This window comes from Siniperca chuatsi, linkage group LG19, assembly GCF_020085105.1.
Source record: "Siniperca chuatsi isolate FFG_IHB_CAS linkage group LG19, ASM2008510v1, whole genome shotgun sequence".
In the NCBI taxonomy this organism is placed as follows: Eukaryota; Metazoa; Chordata; class Actinopteri; order Centrarchiformes; family Sinipercidae; genus Siniperca; species Siniperca chuatsi.
In genome coordinates, this window is record NC_058060.1 from 17,538,107 (window position 1) to 17,564,329 (window position 26,223).

The 26,223-nt window shown below is 38.8% G+C and overlaps 1 protein-coding gene across 1 annotated transcript in view; it reads right to left on the reverse strand.

Annotated features, from left to right (window-relative positions):
• Positions 1–7,476: 7,476 nt before the first annotated feature.
• ptprn2 (protein tyrosine phosphatase receptor type N2) overlaps positions 7,477–26,223 on the reverse strand; it is a 127,933-nt gene continuing 109,186 nt past the window's right edge. The window contains exons 15-22 of the mRNA XM_044176772.1: positions 25,698–25,771; positions 21,701–21,778; positions 18,481–18,600; positions 16,913–17,079; positions 14,464–14,517; positions 13,407–13,471; positions 11,146–11,219; positions 7,477–9,049 (exon numbers count right to left, since the gene is read on the reverse strand). Of these exons, the coding sequence (XP_044032707.1) occupies positions 8,978–9,049; positions 11,146–11,219; positions 13,407–13,471; positions 14,464–14,517; positions 16,913–17,079; positions 18,481–18,600; positions 21,701–21,778; positions 25,698–25,771 (704 nt within the window). The 3' untranslated portion in view covers positions 7,477–8,977. The remainder of the gene's footprint in view (positions 9,050–11,145; positions 11,220–13,406; positions 13,472–14,463; positions 14,518–16,912; positions 17,080–18,480; positions 18,601–21,700; positions 21,779–25,697; positions 25,772–26,223) is intronic.

Genomic DNA, 26,223 nt, shown 5'->3' on the forward strand with positions numbered 1-26,223 from the left:
CCTGACCCCTGAGATTATTCTCAATGCTGTGACTTGTTAAGTCCGGACAGCCTCACACCTCCTGAGAGGGGAGATACTACAGCTAATATTTCACAGAATGCCACTTTAGTGCTTTTAAGATAAACGTAATCATTTTAACTGTAGTCCGAAACGAAGAAAAAGTAAGCTAATAGCTGTCTGTGCAACTATACGCTATAGGCCTACAGAAAAAATGTTCTGCTGCTCACAAAAGCATTTAACTGTGGAGACTTTTTCACACAGCTGTTATTGTTCTACATGCTACAGTATGTTTTGCTTTTGAAAGTCATGAAAAAGCCTCATTAGGATTCACAAGAGGTCATCCATCGTGGTGCAAATGTGCCTCCATGACTTAACAATCTTTGTGGGCATTTTTAATATACTATTATACTGTGCAGAGGGTATATGGGCCTGTGTTTAGCGGAGAACACAGGGAGGGCGTTTCAACTTCCAATTGAACCATAGTGTGCATGACTTATTTATTCCTGTCCTGTAAAAAGAGTGCAGCTGTTTCATATAAAGTAGCAAACAGTTAAACTATTCATACGAAACACTTTTTGTATAGCCGCTGAACATTATCCACAGAGGGTAAGACAGTTTAAAAAGTGGTAATTACCGACTACAGATGACAATATGGGCCTGCTGCTTTAATGGTACACAGCAGAAGTACTGAAATGAGCAGCTACAGTGACTCTGCCGTATGTAAACATCTTGTGTTGTGCACCACTGTGGGTTTTCCTGCCACTGGAGCAATATTTTCTTTGATGTAATTATATGTTATATTTCAGGCTTTGGCTCCTCGTCCTGCATCCTGCTGCTCTGCTATTAGGCGTAAGTCCTTCAGTGCTTTTGTGTTTTTGTTTTGCTTATCATTTCACATTTTTGTCTGCAACATTTATAGTTTTTTTTTTCAGTTTGTATTATTTTTGACAGACACCCTTAATCTCAATGGGCTTCCTGGTCAAACAATGCATTAAAACTACAAAAAAAAAATCACACTTCTCTATATTTCCCATCCATGGCCCTTTAATTAACCCCTTCCCTTCATGCAAAAGTGCATCCCTTGACAGCATTGCTCTCCTTTTCCTACCCTTTGCCCTCATCTTTCCTCCTGGCACGTCACTTAACAGATCCTTTAGAACCTAGTTGTATACGTGATGCTAATACCTTCTGACATATTTGTTCACCGTCTCTTTATCATTAATAATTATGCAAAGGAGCTGCGTTCTTAGACGAGCAAAAGAAAGCAATCTTAGTATGCAAATGGTTAAGGTCCCTGCGGAGTGTAGCGATTAGATGTGTGTTGATAAACTCGCTTATGATGAGTGACAGTGAACAGATTGAAGTCGCGCTGGTCAGCACCGCCGCAGACATTGATGAAAACGCTGCCGCCAAATGCCAGGGTATCCCCAGATGCATGATGGGACAGGGATGAAACAGTGTAAAATGTCATTGTTGCTGCTGTGCGCCCATTAATAACCAGAAATGTGGGGGTTATGAGAGGAGATTTGCTTCCTGATTAAAGGCTTTGCCTTTTCTGCTCAGCCAGATGTTGGCCCTCGCTGCGACTTTTCACCTTCAGCTGCTATCATCCCAAAACCTTTGACCAAACCTTGTCAACTATCATGACTGGACCTTAAATCCCCTGAAGGATCCAACACCCAATTTTACATCTGACACTTGAGTTCTACACCTGGATGCACCAGCTATTCGTAAATCCTTCACTATGTTTGTGTGGTCTTAGTAACATGTTTTTAGTAACTACTAGCTTGTTTCAAACTAGTGATTAACTAAACTGGGTTGCACCACTATAACGTAAGACATGTCTTAGCTGATAAAAACTTTAGTAATGTGTAAATCAGTCGCTGGAAACATCTGTAGCACTGTTCAATCAAAAGTAATCAGCTAAGTGAACAGGAAGTCACATCACGAGCTGCAGTATCATTTCCAAAATAACATTTTTAAGAGGCAAAATTAAACTTCATTGCCAATCCTTTGTAAATGTTTGATTTGCTATATTCATATATGAAAACATGGATAAATCTGTGTTCCAGCGTTAGCAGTATTCATGTAGTTACAGTTAGGTCTGGAAATATTTGGACAGTGACACAATTTTCATAATTTTGGCTCTGTACGCCACCACAATGTGATTTGAAATGAAACAATCAAGATGCAATTGAAGTACAGACTTTCAGATTTAATTCATGGGATTGAACAAAAATATCATATGAAACGTTTTTATACACAGTCCCCTGTTTTCAGGAGCTTCAATGAAATTGGACAAATTAACATAATCATAAATAAAATGTTAATTTTTAATACTTTGTTGAGAATCCTTTGCAGGCAATTACTGCCTGAAGTCTGGAACCCATGGACATCACCAAATGCTGGGTTTCCTCCTTTGTGATGCTTCCTCCAATTTGGATGTGAATGCCCTCAAAGATGAGAGTCTGCACTTTAAGCCCATATTCATTATAGAACTATAACGAATACATTTTTGTAAAGAGCTAAAATAACAAAAATTGTATCAGTGTCCAAATGTATACAAGATGGAAATTACGTAAATTAACTGACGTTTGGTAAATTTGTCTGTTATTAGCATAATGTTCTGTGATTTTAGTTCTATTGTGTTTTGTGAAATACGATTTAAAGTTGTGCCAGTTTACAGCACTATCAAACAGTATTTTGATCAAGTGTCAGGTCAGATATTCCATATTACCTCTAAATGGGTTGTATTAGCAAGCTAACATTAGTTCTGTCAGTTTAGCTAGTTAGTAAGCTAACAGTACTGAACGGTTACACCTGGGAGTTACTGGGTGTAAATATTTAGTAACAACTAATCTCTAGTAAGAACTAGATGTGTAGTACAACCCATTTTAATTTAGTAATCTCCACTTAGTAAACATTTATGTTATAACTAGGCAAAGTTTGAACTCAACGAACAGTTGGTGCAACCGACTTCTCAGGATAAATGATTATAATCAGGAATCAGACCTGGAATCCCTCTTTTCTTAAAATTGTTTCAGTGTAGTTTTAATCTTTGTTTGATCCTTTATAAAAAGAAAACAAATGTTAAATGGAGTGGCAAATTTAGATGCTTGAAATATTGTTTGTAACTGATTAAAACTGTTTTGGTTGTGGACTCAGTAGTTTGCTCAAAGATAAGAAAAAAAACTGCTACACACTGTTGTTCTGCGTTATGATCTCATCAGTTTTTATCTTTGCATAGTTTGTGTGTATTTTCTGAGTTTTTATAACAACATGGTGGGAGTCCACATTTTTAAACCACAAATCATTGTATAAGCACTAGTATGCATAACTATTCAGACAAGATCAGTTTTCACAGGATCAGCATTTTGACGAACAGAGACAGAAGAAGAAGAGAGACGCTAGCCGGGAGTGCCAAGTTTAAAAGCTTGTTTGTTTCTTAAGAAGATCAAACGTATCAAGGCCTTGGACAGACATGAGAGGCACAGCTACTACAGTCTGCTCTCCATTCACTCCCAACAACATCAGTAAAGAAAAACACGGCTTTTCTCTTTGGGAAATCCTGGAAAGCATCCCAGACAGTTTTTCCAACAAGCAAACACTCTGGGATCGCCCAGCCCTTTCCATAGGGAAATGACATGTTTGTTAGCATGTTGTGTGTTATCATTCAAAGGTTTAATGATCCACAGGTGGGGGTTTTTCCAAGTGCAAAAAGCTAAAGCACCTCTCGGACTTGGTTCCAAAACCTAAATGTAAAAAGTTAAGTAGCTGTATTTTTTGATGTACTCAGCAATTACTTTTTAAGCAGCCAAGTAGATCTGATTAAAGCTACAGTCATGTTCTCCCCCCTAATTCAAGGGGACGTGGTTTAATAAGCAAAATCAATTATTTTTGTTGTTTTGACTTGTTCACAATATCTGAAGGGGATATTTCATCCATGAGGCTATTAGACCAAATACTAATAACAGCATTTCACTGCAAGTCAACTGAAGTATATCTAATGCAGTGGTCACCAACCTTTTTTTCCCAACGTACCACCACAGCCCTATAAGATGGGCTCAAGTAGACTCCTTGGCTGTGGTGGATCTGTAGCACATGTGAATCCTTGCCCATTATTATTTAAAACTGCAATAACAAATGTTTTGGGCCACTTGAGGGTAGCAAAAAAAATCTGTGAACACAACACTGACATATTATCAACTTTTATGGTGAACATATTAGCTTACAGTTGCTTATTTACACATCCAGCAGATGCGGAGCAACACATTCATTGGGAATTGTGTTCCTGGCCATATTCTCTCTCCTTTTGGCTCTAGTTTTGGTTTCCAACAACTCCTGACAGAAGTATCAGCTTTAGCTGCTAAATGCTCCACTATGTTCAACAGCTAGTCGCTAATGGTATCTGTCTGCCGTTTAGTGCTGGGCAGGTAGTGTACAGTCTGTTTTTAGAGCTTTTTCACTGAAAACAGCTGCCTGCTGCACCTGGACCGCTGTACTAACCAGTACTGCTGGTTGGGAATCTCTGCTCTAATGAAAGAGTCATCCATAGAGGAAGTACTGGCTGGTTGATGCATTTCCTTTTAAGACTGCATGAATTTACAAGTGTGTCAGAAGGACTGAGAGCCAACAGTGATTACAATAAACCATAGAGAGATCATCAAAGAGTGGGCAGGAGCTGTAAGACTCACTGAGGTCCATGGCTGAAAAGGCCCACTCGACGTTCTTGGCGGTGTGGAGGCCCCTCTGGGGGACCTGCACTGTGTGCGTTTTAATCTGCTTGTTTCAGGTCTGAATGATTCATCGGCTTTGAGGTGGCTTTACTTCAAAAACTCTCTCTTATAAGATATGTTTCCTCATTTCATGCATGTGACTTTTCACTTTGGTGTTGCTCCTGCATTTCCCATAATTTTTCTGTGTGGTGGTAGAAATTTAGTCTCCACAATGTCAGGCAGGTTTGTGAGTATTTTCTGGTGGCATCAAGATTACACAGGAATTTGCCTACTTTACAGTCATGTATATCCCTGTGATATGCCAGCACTCCTTAACAACAGTGAGATATGCTGATTTTGACAAATCTTACTCCAAAGACTTATCCGAGCTTAAGCAGTAATTTAGAAATCCCTAAATTAAAAATCACTTTGAGTTAAACCAAGCATCCAAAGAGTCAATACACAGTATCTAATTTTGTGACTTTTTCAGAGCGCATTAATCCTCCCAAATGGGAGCTGACAGGATATCACATGGTATTGTAGCACACCAAATACCTCAGGAAGCAATTACCATGAATACATTTTCTAATAAACTTGTACCCATCAGATGATAAGCAATTAAACATGCGTAATTATGGTTTCCATACAGTAATTTCTAAGCTGATTAGGTTTGTGTGCTTTACAACCTGAATGGGAGAATATTAATAGGGCTTTGGTTTGGTGTTGCTGGTTAGCAGTGGCAGCTCATCAGCAAATCATATGCAAATGAGGCCTCAGGAAGTGCATGAAGCCTCATTCCTAGCTATTAGAACTGTCAAGGTAGGGAGGGACATGTCAACGGGCAGCACACACACATGAATATGCGTTCACACATGAAGCACACACTCATTGTTGAAAGGTAGGAAATTATATATTCTATACAGACTACATGTATTTGTGTGTTCTGGTAACAGCGTGTCAAATGCATCCAATTTTACAGTATATTTTACCTTCAGTTAGGGATGCTCCATATTGAAAGTTTTACTGCTGATCAATAATGTCCATGGTTGTGGCCAATACACAGTATCAGCTGATATATAGCCGGTACAGATACCAATACAGATATTTTTAGTTTAATTCCAATATTTATTTTCGTGCGACTTCATAACCGGTTTATAAGTTGTGAGTAATGACTTTATTAATGGTTAATAAATAATTTTAATAATGCTTTATAGATTATAGATAGTTATAAACCATTAATAAGAACATTTGGATTGCCAGGTTGTGAAAAACACCTTTGCCCTCTTCACGCTTGCTCTTTGGATCGTCATTTCATAGATTATTGTAAGGAGCATTTATTAATGACATATTAACATTTATCATTGTGTACTTGACAGCTTATTAGAAAGTGAGACCCATTACACTTTATTGATGACTTAGTAATGTTTGTAACTCCAAGACTGTGAAAGTGAAAGTTTCATGCTGGAGGATAAACATAAGTCAAAGGTATTTTTCACAACTTGGCAAAACTCATGTTTTAATAGCTTATAACTCATCTATGAAGCATTAATAAGTTATTTATAAACTATTAATGGAACCATTAGTTTAATTTATAAACTTATTAGAAAGTGGTACCATTAGTTTTATTCAACCAGGGATTCTCTTCAGATACATGTTAATCTCTTTTACAACAGAGACCCAGTCAAAAAGGTAACATTTACATACTACCAAACTTTCCATGTGTGTTTACATGTTATACCATAAAAACAGCTGCATTATTGATTGTCCTGATAACCTGTAGAAAACATGCAAGATTAACAGTTATTCAACATTTTATCATGTAAGACCAAAACTCAATGCTTCTGTCACGTGATAACAAACTAAATCATCTCCATGATATGGACCCAGCAGTATTAACACTAAGCAGATTATACTGGTGAAATAAAGGAAATTTAATTGATTAGACAAGTGAGCAACTCCATCCGCTGAGGAAGGTAATGAGATGTTGGTGAAAGCTCAGTGGACCTTGTGTTGAGAATTCTTTGCCGAAAATGTAACATTCATTTTAACATTTACATTTCCAAACATCGATGAAAGCCTCACTTAAAGCTGCTGACTGTCACTATTAGTTATTTGGGGGTAAAACCCCCTCCATTTTTGTTAATATACTGTAAGAACTGGGGAAATCTGCTCCCTTTAATCATCACAAAATTATTAAAATAAATGCAAATGCACACTTATGCACATATAATTATCAAACAGCAACAACATATTTTTAAAAACGTTAACCTTGTAAGTCTCACTGAGGTCACAAGTCTCTTTTGGCAAAGACAGCTGCATAAGAAGTTGCAGACAAAACAATACAAAATCAGGCAACAGATAAAACAATACTAAAATAAGCAATTACTGTCTGACATCAATAAGTCAAAAGTTACATCCTCCAGTAAATATTGATCAAATCCGACTTTTAGAGCTACTGAGCCTCCTTCTCTCTGAAATATTGCGAGAGGACCTCGGTGGCTGAAATACATGACTGATTTCATTTCAAATCCCAGCCACTTTCTCCACTGACAGAGCTGGTGAATCAAACATTTCATCTGTACAAACCTGCGAGTCTCTCTCAGACACAAACCCTCAGGGAGCATGATACAGCTTTTCTTTGTGACTTTACTAAGGCTACCATTCAATCAAATGCCACTCGCTGTGAGAGCAGCCTTCTCCCTCCTGTTTGTGCGTGTGTGAGTGTATCAGAAACAACATTAAATACCAGACAGCAAAGCAGTATAATCTGTACTGATTTATTATCAACCTGAATGTTACTTTTCACACAAAATATATAGTTCTCATTTAGGCTCTCAGTATACATTTCAGATAGCACTATATAGGGATTCATAAAGTCATTCATTATCTCTACATTGAGGGAATAATCTGTCATGTTGCACAAAATATTACATTATACCAGTGATGGTGCGACAAACAAATTTAGCAACAATCCCAATATAAGTTCTACTTGAATATATCCTATTGTTACTATCGATATAGGAACTATCTCACTTGGTATATTTCTATTACATTTAATATTAACAGAGATGTTCATGTTACAAACAATTCATGGTGTAAAATGTGAGTTCAATGCAATGAGGAATAAAAAACACCTGATATGTTGCAAGAATATGACCTGTGAGGCTTTTTGAAGAATCAGAGCATCTGCGGTTTAATACAAGAGTGAGATGTCTGGACCCAAAATACAACAATACACACACACTTCAACATGTGATGCTGAGTATATATATATAGTGGTTGGTTCAGATCACAGAGGAGAAGAAACATGTGAGGAGTTTTATTTCCAAAATGCTATATGTATTCAATACATCAATTCACTTAGGGGATATAATTTGTACAATATTATGATTTTTACAGGCAAGAACTTTATTTACTTTACATATTATTATTCTAAAAACGACTATAGTGGAGAGCTGCAATGATTAGTCGAGTAATCGATTAGTTGACCTGCACAAGATGTAATTCAACCATTAATTCATTGTTTTTGTCATTTTTTCAAGCAAAAATGCCAAACATTCTCTGGTTCCAGCTTCTCAAATGTGGCAATTTGCTGGGTTGTTTTTGTCATATATTACAGTAAATTGAATATCTTAAGATTTTAGGCTGTTAGTCAGAAAAATAAGCAAACTGAAGACAATACCGTGACCTCTGAGAAATTATAAATGCCATTTTTTACACGATTAATCGATAATTAAAATAATCGTTAGTTGCAGCCCTACTATAGTTTGTTTTAAATGTGCCAATAGTCATTTTCTCTGTCTTTATCAGTTTTTTCGATGGCAGATAGCTGATTTTGGAACAAAAATCTTCACTTGACATCACGTAAACACCTCGTCAGTGGCACTAGAACGGTATGTTCAGGAACAACATCACAGTTATAGAGGACCGGGGTTCATATTGACAAAAAAGTCTCACAGTAAGACAGCTGTTCCCACATCAGATCAGGCCCCACTAGTCCACACACGCTCCCGAATCGCTAAAACAACTCTGATCCCAGATCACCAGTTGCACTCTGAGGCAAAATTTTGCGAATATGGATCCAGGTGAGATTTCTGGCACAACATTCATAAGTATACAGTATATATAGAGGTGAAGAGGAGGAAGAGACAGAAGAGAGAAACAGAGCGAGGAGAAGGAAGGGCAGAGAGAGATGTCAGTCTTGAGTGGGCAGAGGAAACTGGTGCTCAGCGAGCGAGAAGAAGGTGGGGGATGCGATGCCTTCACTGAGGAAGCGCTTTCAGGATGGCGTTCACCTCCTCTGCCACGGCTGTCAGCGCAAACTCAAACTGCTCCTGAGGAGGAGGAGGAGGTGGAAAGGATGCAGGGAGAGAGAAGGAAGGGAAAAATGAAAGTTTTAGTGTGTGTACAAGTGTGTAACAGCTCAGGAATGCCATTTCAGCTGATGCCTCCTCCTCCTCTTCCCCCCTCTCTCCTGACCATGCCCAGGATTTGTTTAGCCACAGACTCGAGGTGAAGGTGAACCACTCTCTGAGGTTTCAACTTGGAGTGTACGCTCACCCGGCACCGCCATCGATCCAGCCAGGTGTATCTTAAAATAAAACTTTTGAGTCAAGCTGTCTCTCAGCTCTGTTTGTGTATGTGTGCATTTGTTTGTGAATCCGACTCATAGTTTTCCCTGAAGAGCGTAAAAGGGGCTGATTGATGTTTGCCCCATGGACCTGGTGTTTTTATATTCCTCTCCTCTCCCCAGGCTGCAGGCCACGGGGTCCTCTCACAGAGAAAAGGTATGTAGGAGTTTGGAGGGAGCAGTCTTTAGATGTGTTAACACATAGCTTGCCATAGTCTGGCCTGAGGACAGGCTAAATCAATATAGAGGAGTCACTGGCAGCTGTGCTGTTCGCTTTGCAGTGGAGATTATCTGGAGTGATTAGATTCTCTATTTTTATGTGTCTTCTGATGTTGTGATAGGGACAGAAAATATGTAAGTACATCCAGCTATATCTACACTGCAGTTATATGTGTCTATATCTAATCCCAAATTGAGTTTAAAGTTCTGTGTATTAAAAATGATACTTTTAAAACCAGGTTTTGTGTGTGCTGTGCCGTTCACATTTGCACCACTGGGGGGAGATCAATCTCTGCTCGCCAGATCAGAGATGGATGGTTAGTAAGGAAGAAAAACGATCACACATGCTGTAATTACTGCATGCTGATGTCTGTCAAAAGGAGTAACTAGAAAAAGAAAATAATAAATGTTCTCTTTTTTTCGCGAGCTCTATCCAAAAATAAAGCGGCAACATAATGAAGGAGAAAAAAAAAGATAATTGGTTGTCCAATCCTTGAAACCTAACTCTAAATTTCATACCTCATTACAATCTAATTTCTGTGTAGACCCAGCATGAAGCCACAAAGTGGAATCAACAATATTCCAATATAATTTCACTTAGACTTGTCAGAGGAGAAAAAGAGAGAGTGCTTGAAAAGCTGCGCTGAGCAGAGCAGGGCTGTAAAAGCAGCATTAATGAACCATCTAGGAACACTGGAGTCTGTTAGCAAGCAGCCTCCATAAATATTATCACCCACTGCTGCACGAGGTTTGCCTTTATTATTATTATTATTATTATTCCTTCCAATTACAAGAGAGAAACAAAAGAGATGTCCTACCTATTATTTGCATTAGTGGATGAGAAATAATGCTTTGTACACACCCTAAACTATATCCAAATATGTTGCGAGGCGGAGGGTCAGCTGTGATATAAATAGACTAAAGAGAGTAAAGAATTTCAGTAGCAGCACGGATTAGACAGAAGTATGAAATCTACAGTACTGGACAGGTTAAATGTATAAAAATGAAGGGGAAATAAAAGACAACATAATTTTTCAAGCATTAGCATTAGCTTGTTCTAGCTCCTCAAATGTGAGGATCTGGAGCTTTTTTCTGTTATATATCATTAGAAACTGAATATCCTTTGGTCTTGGACTGTTTTTCAGATAAAATAAGGCACGTGAAGACATCACATTAGCCCTAGTTACACATCTACTTAATTCTCCCTTTGATTGATTTAGCAAGTTACATCATCAACAGTACATTTAAAAGTCTAGGATTAATAAAGTTTGTTTATAATATTTGTTTAAATGAGAAGAATGAAGAGAAAATCTTAAAATGCTGGAGTTTCATAGACAAAATATTTCTGTAACAGAAGATCTTGGTCAGTCTCTCTGCGTCTTGTGATAAATGTAGAACAGTGAGTTATTATCTTCCAAGACAATGTTTGTCTAATCCTGAAGCAGTTATCAATTACCACATCATTTCCCCTGATCCTGCGCACATGAAGTAGACAATCGTCTGTTTGAATGACTGCAACCCCTCCTCCCTCCTCCTCCTCCCGTCCCCCCCACCTTTCTAACTCAAAGCCGGGGACCTTACCTTTGTCTGGACCATGCCAGCTCTCTGGTCTCTCAAGTGCTCCAGGGTAGCGGCAATATCAATCTCTTTAGCACCTGCAACAGACCGAAAATTGGACTGAGTTCAAAGCAGCGGAGTAATCCAGCTCACATCTGTCAATCTCTCTTTATACTGGGCTCCCTTTGGAACAGCGCAGCGATTGAAAATTATTACATTCATCCCTCGAAAGACTTGGACGAGAGCCACGGACTGTTTCTCGATAAAATATGCAAGAGGATATTTTTGGGGTGTGGGAAATGTTCAATAATGCATTCAAAAACGCTAAGCGCTGGCTTCTCTGTGAGAATCTTGTTCAAAAATTGGTTTAGATTATGTCCAGCTATAAAGTCTGCTAAGAGCTCTTTGATACAACAATACATGCACAGAGTGTGTGCATGTATATGTGTGTGTATCTGAGAATCAGCTAACTCTAATTAAAATGATTTATAGCCTTTGCAGCAGCCATACTGATGATTAACCTATGCAACAGTTGCTCGCCTTTAACAGTGATCAGCTGCTGTTGAGTTAAGTCTGTTTTGGCTGTGAAAGTCTGTGATGTTAATCTGGAAATTTGGAAATTCTACTTTCAGATTCATGGATTTCAAGTAGCAGAAAACTAACAGAGTAGGAGGGTGAAAAATCAGAGAGAGCCCCTGAACTCTCAAGATGTTTTTGAAAGTGAGGCAGAGAAAGGAAGCAAAAGAGATAGAGCAAAAGTGATAATGCATGTATGTGTGTGGGTGAGAGTGAGTAAAAAAAGAAGGATTTAATGCAGCTGGACTTAGTACTCAAAGTACTCCAGTGCTCTGACAAGACTTTCATGTCTCAGAAGGGCTGGATTCCAAAGTAAAGCTGAAGAGAGGCTCTTCGACCAAAGGAAAAAAGCTTTGGGGAGTGAGATTATGTTCATTTTATACATTCGATTCTGGAGCAGGAAACAAAAGGTTAAAAAGAGACCGGGTGGCACTTTTCATCACCGCGGACAACAGCGCATTTGTCACTGAACCACATGAACTCCATCAGGACGGGTCAGTCTTATTACTGTTTTACAGAGAGTGAAGGCAAGGTCTGCATGAGAGGCGGCCGTCCTCCTAACCTGCTCTGATGGGCTGGGATCGCAGGAGAAAGGCATGCAGAGAGTGAGGGTAAAGGGCAGAGGACAAAGGGCAAAGGGCAGAGGGCAGACAGAGCTATGGAGGGCTTTGAGGTGACGTAAGAACCCAGCTCCTGTGCAGCAATAGATGTCCATATCCAAATATGAAAACCAAACTTTTATGCTGGTTATTTTATAATCCGGCTAACAAAAATACCTGTTTATTCATGCAAACTGAGCGTCTTCTTCTTCAGCTACAACTCCTGCTTTGTTGGAGAAGAGATTCAGCTAAAAACAAGTGATTCCCTTTTCACAGGAACCTAAAATTTACAAAGAAATCTACCTTCAAACTGCTCCTGTTTTTCATGTAATGATACACCCACGCCACAAAGATCCTGTTCGGGTAGCTTTTCTTGCCCAGTTGTTTTATATTTATGTAAACTTGTTCAATATGGCACCAAGTTACTGTGATTTGTGACCAATTGCAGATTATCTTCCTTGACTGTGTTTTTTGATTATACAATGCAAACTAGGGGACCACCTCAACAAATCACAATTGCAGAAAATAAAGTGTAAAAGCACCTGGACGTCCAGATTTCTAACATCCTGGAGACTCGGGCAGCTTAGTTTATGTTTGTGTAAAATACGAAAAACAGAAGACAATATAAATGGTGAAAGTAGGGTGCAAACTATATGGATTGAAAAGAATAATCCAATAATAAAATAAACCCATTGTACCCATTAAATATTAAATATTGATTCCAACCATTGGAGCAACATTTGCTAATTCTGTTTCAATATATTTTCCCTTTAAGCATTTCATTTCCATGCATGTGCTATCTAAATTCATGTTGCAGTTGTGCTGCAGGTCAGTATGGCATGACGGTAGCTTAAATAGATAATTACAAATGTGGGTAAAGGTTTCTTTTTCATTTTCCTTTTCTCTGTTTTCTCTTTGTTACACTCTCTCCACTCCTTCCAGCTCCCTCCATGTCTGCCTCTGTCTTCGCTGCCTCTCCAGGCCTCAGAAAAGTCACCCTCTAATGCATCCCCAAGACCCTCTGTGGAAAATGAGAGGCTTTAGCGTTGCCAAGGCAACACTCACTTCAACGCAAGCAGAAAGAGTAAAAGGGAAGCCATTGATCGTTACCTTTAGCCATCCTATTGAGGACCATGTCAATCAGAATGTAAGTCCCACTCCTGCCAGCTCCGTCACTGCAGAGAGTCAGAGAGAGAGAGATGGAGATCATTAAGGTGGCAGAGTGATGCTTTAATCTCAGAGTGGAAACAAACTGCTGATTTACATCTGCATCTGCTGAGAGACTGTGGAGTACATTTAAACACAGATTAGTCTATGCATACAAATACACACTGCTCCATCTGCTTACCTGATATTACAGATAAAATAGAATACTTAAATGGCAAAAACAATAATCCTTAATATCCTTATGAAAATACCTCAACAGATCTAAATATTTGATGTTCCAGTAAATATTAAACCTTGCACACGAGTGTATGTGTGGTCTTGAGACTTGCTCAGCTATTGGGTAGAGGGGAATGGTTTCTGAGGCACACTGGGGACAAAGGCTTTTAAATGAATGCACCTCAGGAGCAGAGGAGAGGTTGAGAGGCCAGGGGCGGTTCGAGAACAGCTTTTGGAGAGCCTTGCTTTTCCATTACTCTAGAGATAGTCTTATGAAAAGCCTCCCTTTGTGCCCGCCGGCCATTCAACGGCTCTGCATGTTAATTGCAAACAAGGCGTGCACATCTCTCTAATAAAGGCAAGGCCAATAAAACAGGAGAGCGGCCTGAGCACCACTGCTTCATTAATCCACTGCTAGACACTCAGTCCGTACAGCTCCCTCAGAGGGAGAGCGGGCTGCCTGGCCCCACGCATGACTTAACAGGATGTGACGATTAAAAGTGGTCAGACAGATACCTGGTGTTTAACACAAACCAATCAAGGCCAGTTAACTATCTCAACCAAATGGGGAATGGAAGTGTCTTTGGCTGAGTGTCTTTGTGCCACTCCATTTACATAAAGACACAGCGAGTGGAATAAACAGCAGCTCCAGTGGACAGATAGAGTAAATGGACTGTTTAAAATAAACAGCCTCTCCCCTCCAACACACAGGCAACAACAAACAATCGCTACCCCAATTCAGCAGGGTCAGCCACTGTCACAAGGTTCAAATAGTTATACTTGCCTGCAGTGAACAATTATCGGGCAAGATCGACCCCTGTAGCACTTGTTAACCTTTCTGGAAAAAAGAAGAAGAGAAAATTGGACGTTATTGCAAGCTTGACGGCAAGTTGTCTTAAATGCAGGCTGTTAAATCACACTCTGGAAACAAAGATCGATTATTTTTGCTGAATAGTAACTAATACTTAAAGCAAATGTGACTCATGAGGGACTTGTGCGCTGTGGTCTGGATGAAATTAATGACAGCAATCAGAATCCTGAGAGATGCACCCTCCTGTCAATCAATCACTTTAATTTAAGAAAGAAATCCGTATCGCTCCACCTAAATAAATTGAGCATCATTTCAAACAGCATTATTGTGACATGTGGGCTGATGGATGTGGTGGTGTAACGTTGTGATTGCCGACCGCTGATGCATTAACCCCAGCCAATTATGAGTGTTGTACACCACAGGCACAGTGAAGGCCAACAAGCCTTTTCACACCCCACTGTTACCATGGAAACTGACTACACCGAGAGCTTCCCCGTCCATTTCCCTCGTTTTTCACCTTTCAACGACAAAATGAAAAATAAATGCCTGAATATCGCATCCTTCCATCTATCCTTCGTTTATCTAGTGTTTTTTTGTTACTTTTCAAAATCAGTAATACTTTTTAATTTATTATTATTATTAGAGATATGTAAATAAAAACAATATAACATAAAGAAGACTGCATGAATATACTATAATACAAATTTATCAATTTGCAGTTACTACTACTATAGTACTTCTACTACTACTTATAGTAGTAATAATGTGTTGTAGCTTATATTTTGATTTTATATTGCTAAATATACTAAAAAATATTACAATTATATAATTATTTTATATTAAATATTGGCAGTTTGTGCAATATTTTCTTTCTATGTATTACTTCTGATATGCATTTCCATTTCATTGCTTTCTCTGTTGATTCAACGCAGTTTTTGTATTCTGTATGTTGTATTTGTAGAGTTTCCTGTGTATTTCCACCTTAAGAGTTGCAACTGTGAACTGCATTTCCCATGTGTACTTGCATTTCAAAGCACAGGTGTGCTCTATTTGATGTCATTATGAGCTTTGAGATTTAGTTTTGCCATGATGTACTTCTATAGTGTCCGTAAGCTTGGCTTTTTCATCTAAATACATGCATTGAACATAACGAAATATCAAAATGTGATAGAAACTAATTATATTTTAAGTAATCCACTGCTTATTTTGCTGGAGTAATCAAATTACATTACATTAAATGTATTTATTTTATATTTTAAGTATATATATCAAAAATATCAGAAAAATCAGAATATGTCCTTAGTTAATGAGCATATAGAGATGGTCGGAGTTCCCATGCAAGCCAGAGGAAGGAGCAGTGAGAGGAGAAGAGGGGAGACAGAGAGTCAGGAGTGAGAGAAAGACAGTTTGTGCACAGGCCTGGCTGAGGAGACACAGTTTCCAATGATCACTTTTGTGACTATGCAACTGGGCTCATATTACTAGCTGCAACATCACAAAAATGACACTGGCAACCGCAAAATACCGAGTTGGCCGAAACCGTGAAAACTGTGAGTGTACAGTACATCTTGTGGATCTGAGACCTCTGAATCACACAATCAGAGAGCTTTAGATTCCCAATAACCTACAGCAACAGTAATGGAGTTACATCAAGGCAATCTAGTCGTTAGGGAGATCTCAACAGCAAGGAAAACGTATGTATGTAATCAAAACACAGCTCAAACCTGCACAACAATATCATAAATAAATATAACTGACTGCAAGCTATACCCAGTTTAATTTGAAAAAAAACAGCACAGACTCTGTCAGGATAGGATGACATGATAACACTGCACATCCTCTTATTTTTCTCTCATGTGCATTACAAACCGGAGGGACAGACTTCCATCCACAAATCAGATGCATCTATTCTCATTTGGAGGGCTTTTCCTATCCCTCTGGGTTCTCCCAGAGGAGCTATTGCTGCTCTTCTGCCAGAACACATTATATGGAGAACAGAGTGAGGTTATTCAGTCACTAGCTTTCACCCTCTCCCATGTTTTTAGTGAGACAGCTCTCATTTAATTGGGTGTTTGAATTAGGTGTTTAGCTTTTTTCTTTTCTTTTCTTCCCAAGCCAAGCCAGGCAGTGCGGGACTGTTAATTTGCTGCATCACATGTGCTGGAGGGAGGTGAGGGAAATAGGCCCAGGATGAAAGGGATAGTACAGAAACACAGTCCTTATTAGAACAACCGTTTTCTAGGACACCAGAAGGCAGAGGGGCAAAAGGGAGACGGACCAGAGAGGCGTTGACAGAATACAGAATATAAGGGAAGATCATTAAGAACAAGCTCAGGATAAAGGCCAGTTGTAAAGGTGGAAATCTGTCTGAAATCTGCTGAGCTCCAGTGTCTGAGGCCAACCAGCAGGATCTTCACTCTACCTGCGGAAGTCTAACAGGGTCCTGGCCGAGTTGGGGATCCCGCGGTCCATCCAGGACAGGAAGTGGAACTGGGTGACTGTGCGTGTCTCGTTGGTCTGTAGGTTCTTCAGGTAGAAGCTCCGCACCAAGAAGTCCTCACACCAGATGTGCTCTGACACCAAGTTGACCTAAATATAGGAAAAAAAGAATAAGCAAAGGATAGCATTCTGTTGATTTATGCTAACATTAAATAAATAAACTAGGAATGATTTCATAACCATGCAACAACCTGGAGGAATAAACATGAGGTTGCTTTAGCATCTACACTGGCCAAAACCCCAAATACTTTAAAGAGGGTTGGTTCACCCAAATTACAAAAAAAAACAAAAAAACATATTTTTTGACTTACTTACTACTTGTGCTGTCTAGCCATGCAAACAGTTTTGGCTTCCCTAACTAACCATATATTTTTGTTTCATCCTGTTCACAGACTCATAAGTCTTTTTGTTCTGAAAGAAACTGCAAGGAGGAAGGTGGACATTTTCACTTACACAATTTTAGTTTTCATGCACGTTTTGGAGTATTAAAGCCAAAGGATTACAGTGGTTGTTAAAAGTAGTTCATTTGTTAAAAAGGGTTTAAAGAAATGACACACAGCAATCAAAGATATAAAATGTTCTTTTTAGAGTTTGTATTTTTTTATCTGTGCTGGTGCTTCCTCCTTGACCTTTGTGTGGTAAAATGAGATGTAATTAAGTTAAATACCAAAGAATGTAAGAATAAATTATGAGTGTCTTTAAGCTACAGTATTAAACAAAGAACTGAATCGTTGTTATGAGCAATTTAAGAGACACATTTACACTAAGTGGAGTATTGCAATACAACACAACAGCTCGGCCATAAATTCTATCTTTACAAAGATAACAATATGTAATAATGATAATAATATGTTTATTAGTGAGGTTGTAGTTTACAGTGGTGCTGAACTGGATCCATTTATAAATGTAAGGGGGGAAGAATATTAGAGACACACTTATAATGCAGTCGAGTACAACACCACTACTAACCACCATCTCAGTAATTAACATACAGTTGAATTAACACCTCTGTGACTGAATCAACAAAAACTGAACAATATAATATTCCTAAATGTAGAATTTGTGGCAGATCTGTTGTACTGGATTGCATTAAATTGTATAGGTGTACCAAATAAAGTGGCCAGGGAGTGTATATGTTTTTGTAAACCTTTTTGGGTCTCCATTCTAGACTCCTCACCTGATTGGCCAGTTTAAACTGGGAAGGCGGGCTCTCATAGTATATGTATATGAGTACAATGGAGCTGGGTGGAGTCTGGTTTGAAGAGCAGAGCTCACAGTAAAGTCTGTAAATTATAGACATTGTTTCTGTAAAGACATGTTGCTGTTGAATTTTCATCTTCATTGTATTGGGGTAGAGACTGAAATCTCATAACATTAGCACATAAAACCAAAACTACCTGGATGGATAGACACCACTAAAAGGGGGAAAAAACATGTTTTTTTTGGGTGAACTAATTCTTTAAACTTCTGCTTAATCTCTCACTGACATACCTCATAGATGTGGTAGACATCAGAGCCTTCGTCAGGCCAGTAGTGATGACACTGCTTCACTCCATTTTCAGAAAGCGGGGTCAACATGACGATGACAACGCAGCCACTCTCCCACACCATCTACACACCAGAAGAAAGACGATAGACATCCCTCAGCCCTGTCATATTAATCTCTTTGACATTACAATAGCACTAATATGTAGCTGAACTGTGCCACTAGGAGCAGCATATTGCACATTAGCATTACATGGCAGCCTTGTATTAGAATGAAATTGATTTCTTAATCTTGGTCCAGGAAGTATGAATAAATGTCACCTCTCCGTGTGTGACAAATGATAAATGTTGGGTCGAGCAGCAGGAGGGCGTGTCACGTATCGCCCTCTCTCAGTCGTCTGAGCGAGATCACAACATCTACTGAGCTGCTGCTCCATTTCATCTTATCACAATCTAATGTGTCCTTGGGAAAAAATACAGGCCCACAGCAGCCATTAGGAAAATGAGGAGGAAATGCAGCTTTTATGATTGCTATAAAAACACAATGGCCTTGACTATACACTAATCACAAGCTTCTGTGATCCAGCCCAGTGGACACATTACACGCCAACTGTGCCAGGATGTGATGAGATTAGGCAAGGTGATAATGTGAGGGAATATTATCCATTTAGTCTTGTAAGGTTTGGCAAATATTTGCAGGTAGTGAGGAAAGAAAAAGTTTTAGTATTTCTTATTTTCCATCTTGAAGAGCCCGTCATCTGTGGGGGGGGTTTATGTGATAAATAATTTATAGGCGCCAAAAACATACAGCTACTATACATCATTTGAAAATGACCGAAGTTGCTGCTCTGTGAACTCATGCTGATTGGCTTTTTTGTATTGAATTCTGAGGAGAAGTGAGCAGGAAAGCAAGGTCCAGCAGAGCTAAGGTAATAGCCGGGATGGCAAGAGAGATGGAGGAGTGAAGGATGAAGGGATGGAGGAATGAGGAGTGGAGGATTAGAGCAGAGCCGTCTTTCAGAGCGCTGCCTGGGGCTGGTGTGGATTAGATAGGACAGAGCAAAAAGATTTGCCTCCTGCATGGTCCATTTGCATGAGAGTGGCAGTGTTTCCCCAGTTTGTTTACTTTTAATGGGGGGAACGAGTGTGTGTGTGTTTTTTTCTCCTGCCACAATCCATGGCAGGTTAACCATATTGAATAATGAATGGCTACTGCTTATTCCCAAACACAGAAGTGATGTTCATTGTGTAAGTCAATCTGTGCCTAATTTTCCATTATTTTCTGCTTAATTGGGAAAGATTTAGAGTTGAGTTCATGGCTAAATAATAAAAAGTGAATGGATATGCATTTATTCACCTGGCACAGAAAAAAAATTGGCAGATAAACAAACAAATAACCAAAATGACTAAGAGATAATCATCAACTGTTTCATTTGAGGCACTTTCAAATTTACAAATTAAATACAGGAAACAGGGTACCTTTTATTCTTATTTGCGCTGATGTAGTCAATTAAGGTACACTTTTTGGATAATAGGAACACTGTTGTAAGCAGGTTTGTTTTTTGGTTTAAAAAGCGACAAAAACCAAAGACATTCTTTTTGTGTGCAGAACCAAACTAAACTTGGCATTACCACCCTTCCCCGGTCACAAACGAGTGCCAACGTCTGTGCTAACACAAAGTCAGCACTATCATAATGATTCGAAATGAGTATCCAGTCAGTACAAGATGCAGAGTGCAGAGTGCAGGGCCAGCTGGTCTGCCAGAATGTATGCTTCACACATCTACATCCTGGTCACGGCTAGCAAAGTTACTTCACCATATGGAGGTGATGGGCCCACTAATTACTACAGTGCTGTCCTATTAACACATGAGAATGCCATTTGGCAACCATGCATCGTTTAAGGCATACCTCCACACAAGACGACATGTAGCCTATATCCAGTGATTAATGGCAGGTTTGTCTGACATTTATGGACAGCCAGGGAAAAAAAATGCAAATATGGGCCAACATCAGCATTATTACAAATAATATTATACTTCCTGTGGGGGGGGGTAACTAGACTACTATATACAACTAAAAGCTGCAGGTATGTAGTACACATTCAGCTAGTGACACTGCACTGTTTTATTGATGAGTAGTAACAGCAGAAGCACCATTACTTCTAGTCCTCTAGTGCCATCATGTATTACCATTACATTTGAATCACAGAGCCAAGCAAACAGTTTCCCTAAAAATATACAATTATACTTTGTCTTACCTTTATTTGAGGGATAATCATGCACTAACTTTTGGACCTACAGTTCCATGCATTGTGGGATGTAAACTAGAAGTATAATGTTGCCATGAATTCAGTGCGTTATTCTGTGGGCTACAACTTGAGCCCTGTTTTTTTATCCTCTATTTGTTTTCATTTTGGCACCATTAAAGTATGCTGAATTAGCTATTAGTAGTTCCTGAATGCAATGTACCCATGGATGTAGAGACAACTATTACTGGATTACTTTGATACTGAAGAAAACTTAAAAATGGGATGATTCTCAGGCAAGTTCTGGAGATATAAGAAATTTCTATTTTATTACTTCCATATGGATTTATGGAAGTTTATTTGCGATGGACATCAGTGATGATGATATCCCTGGAAAGTGTGAGAAAAATATCTGCATCATGCCTGTGCGTTCAGAGTTATGTTGCAGCAATCAGGCGTTAAGGGTTAATATTTTGCTTGTGTTTTACAAAACGAGCAAGGCCAAATATGCCATTTCCGGTTACCTGGATTAGAAAACACAGTCGCAACTTGAGAAAAGGGTTGAAAATGTTTTTTTCGTGCACCAGACTTTTTTTTTTTTTTTTTTTTTCATCCAGATGATCAGACAATTAGAAGAGTCTTTGAGGATTCTGGAAATACCCATCAGAACAACGGTAAGTGTTGTTAAACGACCTTCGGGGCTTTCAAGATAGGACAGATAGATTTAGGACAATTGGATGCTTAGCTCTGTGACTTGAATGTAATGGTAGTACATGAGACGCACAAACTGGGGCTAAATTACTTAATTGATCCCACTTTGAGAAATTCCACCGTTGCTTAAACCTCAAAGAAATAGTAATCTAGTTAATCACACAAAACTATTGGGTCAGACATTATTGTTGTTCTTCCAAACCCTCATCTCTGTAGAAACAAAACGGTAAAAGATGAAAAACCACAATGAATGGAGATGAGATTTACCTGCCAGAAGTCCGTCACGGTGGAAGGAAGTGGGCCCTGCGAGGAGATGTAAGTAGGGTTGCGAGGGTCATGGTCCATCTGGGAGAGAGGGAACAGAGTGTGAGACAGTGTTTGGGCGGGGACTGGCGGATGAAAACATACAGTCTGGGTAAAAGACTTCCATCAAAGCCTCCATCTGGATGGAGGAATGAGAGCAGAAAACATTTGCCTCTGCTGTATGTCTTCTTTCTGCTTCATTCAGTCTCTCTGAACTCGTCAGTCTTGTTCCTTTCCTCCTTGTCACTTCCCTTCTGTCTTCAAAATCTGACTATTTTTTTATTGGGTCTGATTACACTACATTGGCATATAAACAAAACTACACACTATTGTTGGTAAACTGTGAACATTACGCAGTCCTACGTTAGATAAGCTTTGAACACATATTTTAAGGATTTGTATGTCTGTCAGTTGATTGTTTTTGTGATTTTGCATTAAAAGACCTCTGACTTTTCTGTCTGTCTAGAAAAAAATTAAGCAAACAGGCACCTCTAGTGTTTATGAGAAGAATGCCACAGCCATCTGATATTCCTCAATTTTCTATGTAAATATAAAGACGAATGTCTCCTCTAAAAGATACTGTAGCTTCTTATTGGACAGCATTGTACCGCACATGTGAAATTTACATTGAACTATTCTGTTAAGCTGGCCTTCTTTTGCACATTCCCATATCATTACCTTTGCACTATCCTCATTCCCACTACTACCCAAAGTTTTTTGCACTATAACTTGGATATTACACCGATATAACATGTTATATATCACGTATTGTACACGTATTGTACATATTTTTTGTCTTTATATGTATATGTGTAACTGTATATATTCCTTGTAAATATAATTTAGTTTTCCTTTTTATTTCTTTAGTGCTACTTTTCTATACTTCGTTTATATTGTTTGTTAAAGCCTGCAGGCGGCTGATGTGAGGGAGCTGAAATGTTGAGGTGGGACATAATGACACGGGGTACTTGATTTGAAAGATGTGACTGAGACTTGATTGAGTAGGTGTTGGCTGAGTCGCCCCCCAAAAATCAATGATCACATTTTACTGAATGGAATTTTTATGCACGCCCTCGAGTGCGAACTGCATCAGTGGAAAGATGTTGACATATTTGGCCGGAAAAGAAACAGGTGGGTACATATCACTGCATTCTTCATGTATATTTGGCATTATAATTATAGACGATGCACTGAAACAGTGCCGTGTTTTTGTGAGTATATGGATTTATTTAACGTTATTTATAGTAGACCCACCAAAGATAGTTTTGTGAGGAAAATGCAGTAGCATATTTATAAAATTAAGGTGTGAGGGACTTATTTCTTTGCATATTAACCTGCCATTGAGTGACATCCACCAATGGAAATGGAGGCTTTTTTTGCTGCACAACCCCTAATCGTATCAGAGAGTGATTTAGGGAGGGAGACATCTCTGAGCATAACATCAAGAAACACCAAGGCTTCTCTTAATGGCTTTTTCATTCTTGAACTTTTTTATGCTGAACTTGTCAAGGACATGAGCTTGGAAGAACATCTAGTTTTTCATTTAATTTCTTTGTGTTTTTCTTTGACTCATTTGTCAAGCTCATAGACCTTAATTATGGAGCGTTTCTTCATGGCTTTAATATTACCATAATGCTTTTCTCTCCTCATGTTTAATAACCTCAACAACAGGATTAGTTCTTAATGCTCTGAATGGCTGATAAAACCGAACGTACAACTTTAGTCCAAGATTTTAAATAAAAAATCAATTCCTTTATTATTTATCTCTTTGTAATTTATTTTCATTATGGTGGATTAAAAATGTCAAATTGTTTTCTCTTTTAAATCTACTTCCAAACTGCGATTTAATTACAAGTCAGACTCAGTTGAAACAGACTATTGTGTTCATTTTAATAGGACACTTGCTGTTGAACATCCTAAGTATTGTAAATTATTTTATTTTGGGGATTTTTTGGAGCGCTTAGCGGTGAAATACTTAACTATGCAGATTGACCCAGGTTAAGATTTGATCATATGTATGGTTATTTATGATTTATAGTCACATCATCTGTGTCTATGAGATGTCAGGCAGGATGTCAATATTCACTGTGGATATTGTAATTGTAACTAAATGATCATTGGGGGGCAGAAGTGAAGCATGAGTAAGTAAGTTTAAATACACCTACACAAAGCGTGGCTGAAATGTGAAAATTTCTATTCTATTTCTATTGGAGAAACTTCCCAAGAAGACACATAAATACAGGAAATGTTATGTTCATTAACCACTGTTCTACTTCAATTAGTTATAACCATGTTGTTCAATTTTCTCTTCATCCTTCGTGGTTGAAATTCCTCTCATGGGTTTGTAAAAAAAAAAGAAAGAAAAAGAAATGAAAGGGTGGTGCCAAATGCTAGTGCTGCCACTCCGTTTAGCCAATCTCAAGGACACAGACATGCTGTAGCTGTGTGTTGACATCCCTGCATGAATACTAAAGCGCATACATGAAAGAGCAGTCCTGTGTTTCAGCTGTCCTCCCCTTGCCATTGTGGGAAGAAGATAGACTACAACAAAAAGGCAAAGAAGTGCTCTTTGGTTTGAAGTAAAATAGCTTGTACTAAAATAGCTCGCACAAATACCTGTTCCCGGAGAAGTGTCTCAACTTTCAACACCTTGCTGTAGCGCCTTGATCCAGTGTTTACGTAAGATAGAGAGCTCGGAAGCTAAAAGCTGGCTTGAGCTCATCACAGATAGTTTGAAAACAAAAGCATGGAGACCAAGTGGGAAATGGAGCCACACAGCGTTTGACTTTGTAAAAAGGCCAGACAAGACAAAGACAACCGGGCTTTGACCACATTTTGTGCCACTGTACATTCCTTCGAACCACTCTTCGCGCTAATGATGCCGTACATCTGGGAGTGCTTGCATCATTTGTGGTCAAGCATTAACCATTATCCAAACTTTTCCCTGTGTGTATGTCACCCTCTGCTTTGCAGGGAGCTCCTTCCCTCTGCCTCTCTGACCTCGGATTCCCAGAAAGAAGCGACAGATTATTTACTCGTAGGCCACTGCCCCTGAAGCTAATGAGGAGGAAGAAGCCGCATTGACAGACATAATTATCACAGTTTTGCTGGGCGCAGCCAGGGGTCCCTTTTGTGGTGTAATTACTGTCCTTTTATCCACACACCACTGCATCCGCCATTACTTCACCCATCTTCAACATCCGTTTGTGTTTCTAGATGCTTTTTCTTTCTTTCTTTTTTTAACTGCACCAAATCAGTCTTGGATAACTTTACATTATACCCTTTTTCTAATGCACCAATCAGATTTTTTGCTTACTACTTCCCCTGATAGATTATGTTTATTATAATTCTATAAGATGCCATTAGAGAAAATGGAGGAATAAATAGAGCATCTAAAAGTCTCCATTGTTTGTTTTTGAAGAGTAATAGGCTTTTAGTGCAGCTGTGTGTGCCCCCCTCATCTATCTCCTCAGAAATTTTGGCACTGTATTTGAAATGCATAGTTTCCTGTTCCCTTTGATGGGATCCCTTTTCAGCCGCCTCAGGGGAAATCATGACTGGCAATGTTTTGGGGAAAAATACAAAATAAAAAATAAAACATAAAACACTGTAGCCCGCTCCAACAGTGAGGTGGGTTACATTTGTTTAGTCAAAAAAATGTATAATTCTTTTTTAGTGTGGATGAGAAAAAAGGGGTATCTCCAGGGAGCGGCCATTTTGAAAGCAGTGAAAGTAGCAATGTGATTCAGCAAGACGCACCGAATCCACTGAGGCACCCAGCATGGAGAACAAAGTTTTTTTTTTTTTAAAGATCAATGCACTTGGATCAATGACAAGTCCTTTGAAACTTCTTTTATCTCAAAGTAAAATCCAACCTCAACAGGTGCTCCTGGTACAAAAAAGACAAGAGACAAGAGATATTAGCCACAACGCTGGGCTATAATGAATAAACAATACTCACTATTGGACTTGCATTGATGTAATCTGAGTTGCTGTGGTTATTCTCTGCTTTCAAGGTGATCCTGGAATGATCGTCTGTAATGGAGATGCATAATTCATCAACGTACTTTTCCACTGTTTTTCTCCCCACACAATAACAACTGAATTTTGAGCAGCAACATAGGAATATAAAATTGAAAAGTCTGCAGGGACTACAATTTCACCAGACTTTCATCATACACACACACACACACACACACACTATTCCACCTTCAATAAGGAAAAAGTGAAATAATAATAAAATATTTTATCTTAAGAAGTCTGTAAATTTTGAGCCTTAATATCCTCTTTTTCTTAAACAAGTGAAACTGTTGCAAGATTCATATAATTTGCTTCCAGTGAACTTGAACTCACTTCAGTAGGCTTCTTAAACACATTTGTTTCAAATTAAAGACGCTGAAAACCTGGCCTCAAATAAGCCCAAATAAAGTAAGTAAAAATTAAACATCTTTACGTATTATTTATGATGATGAATATGAGTTTAACAG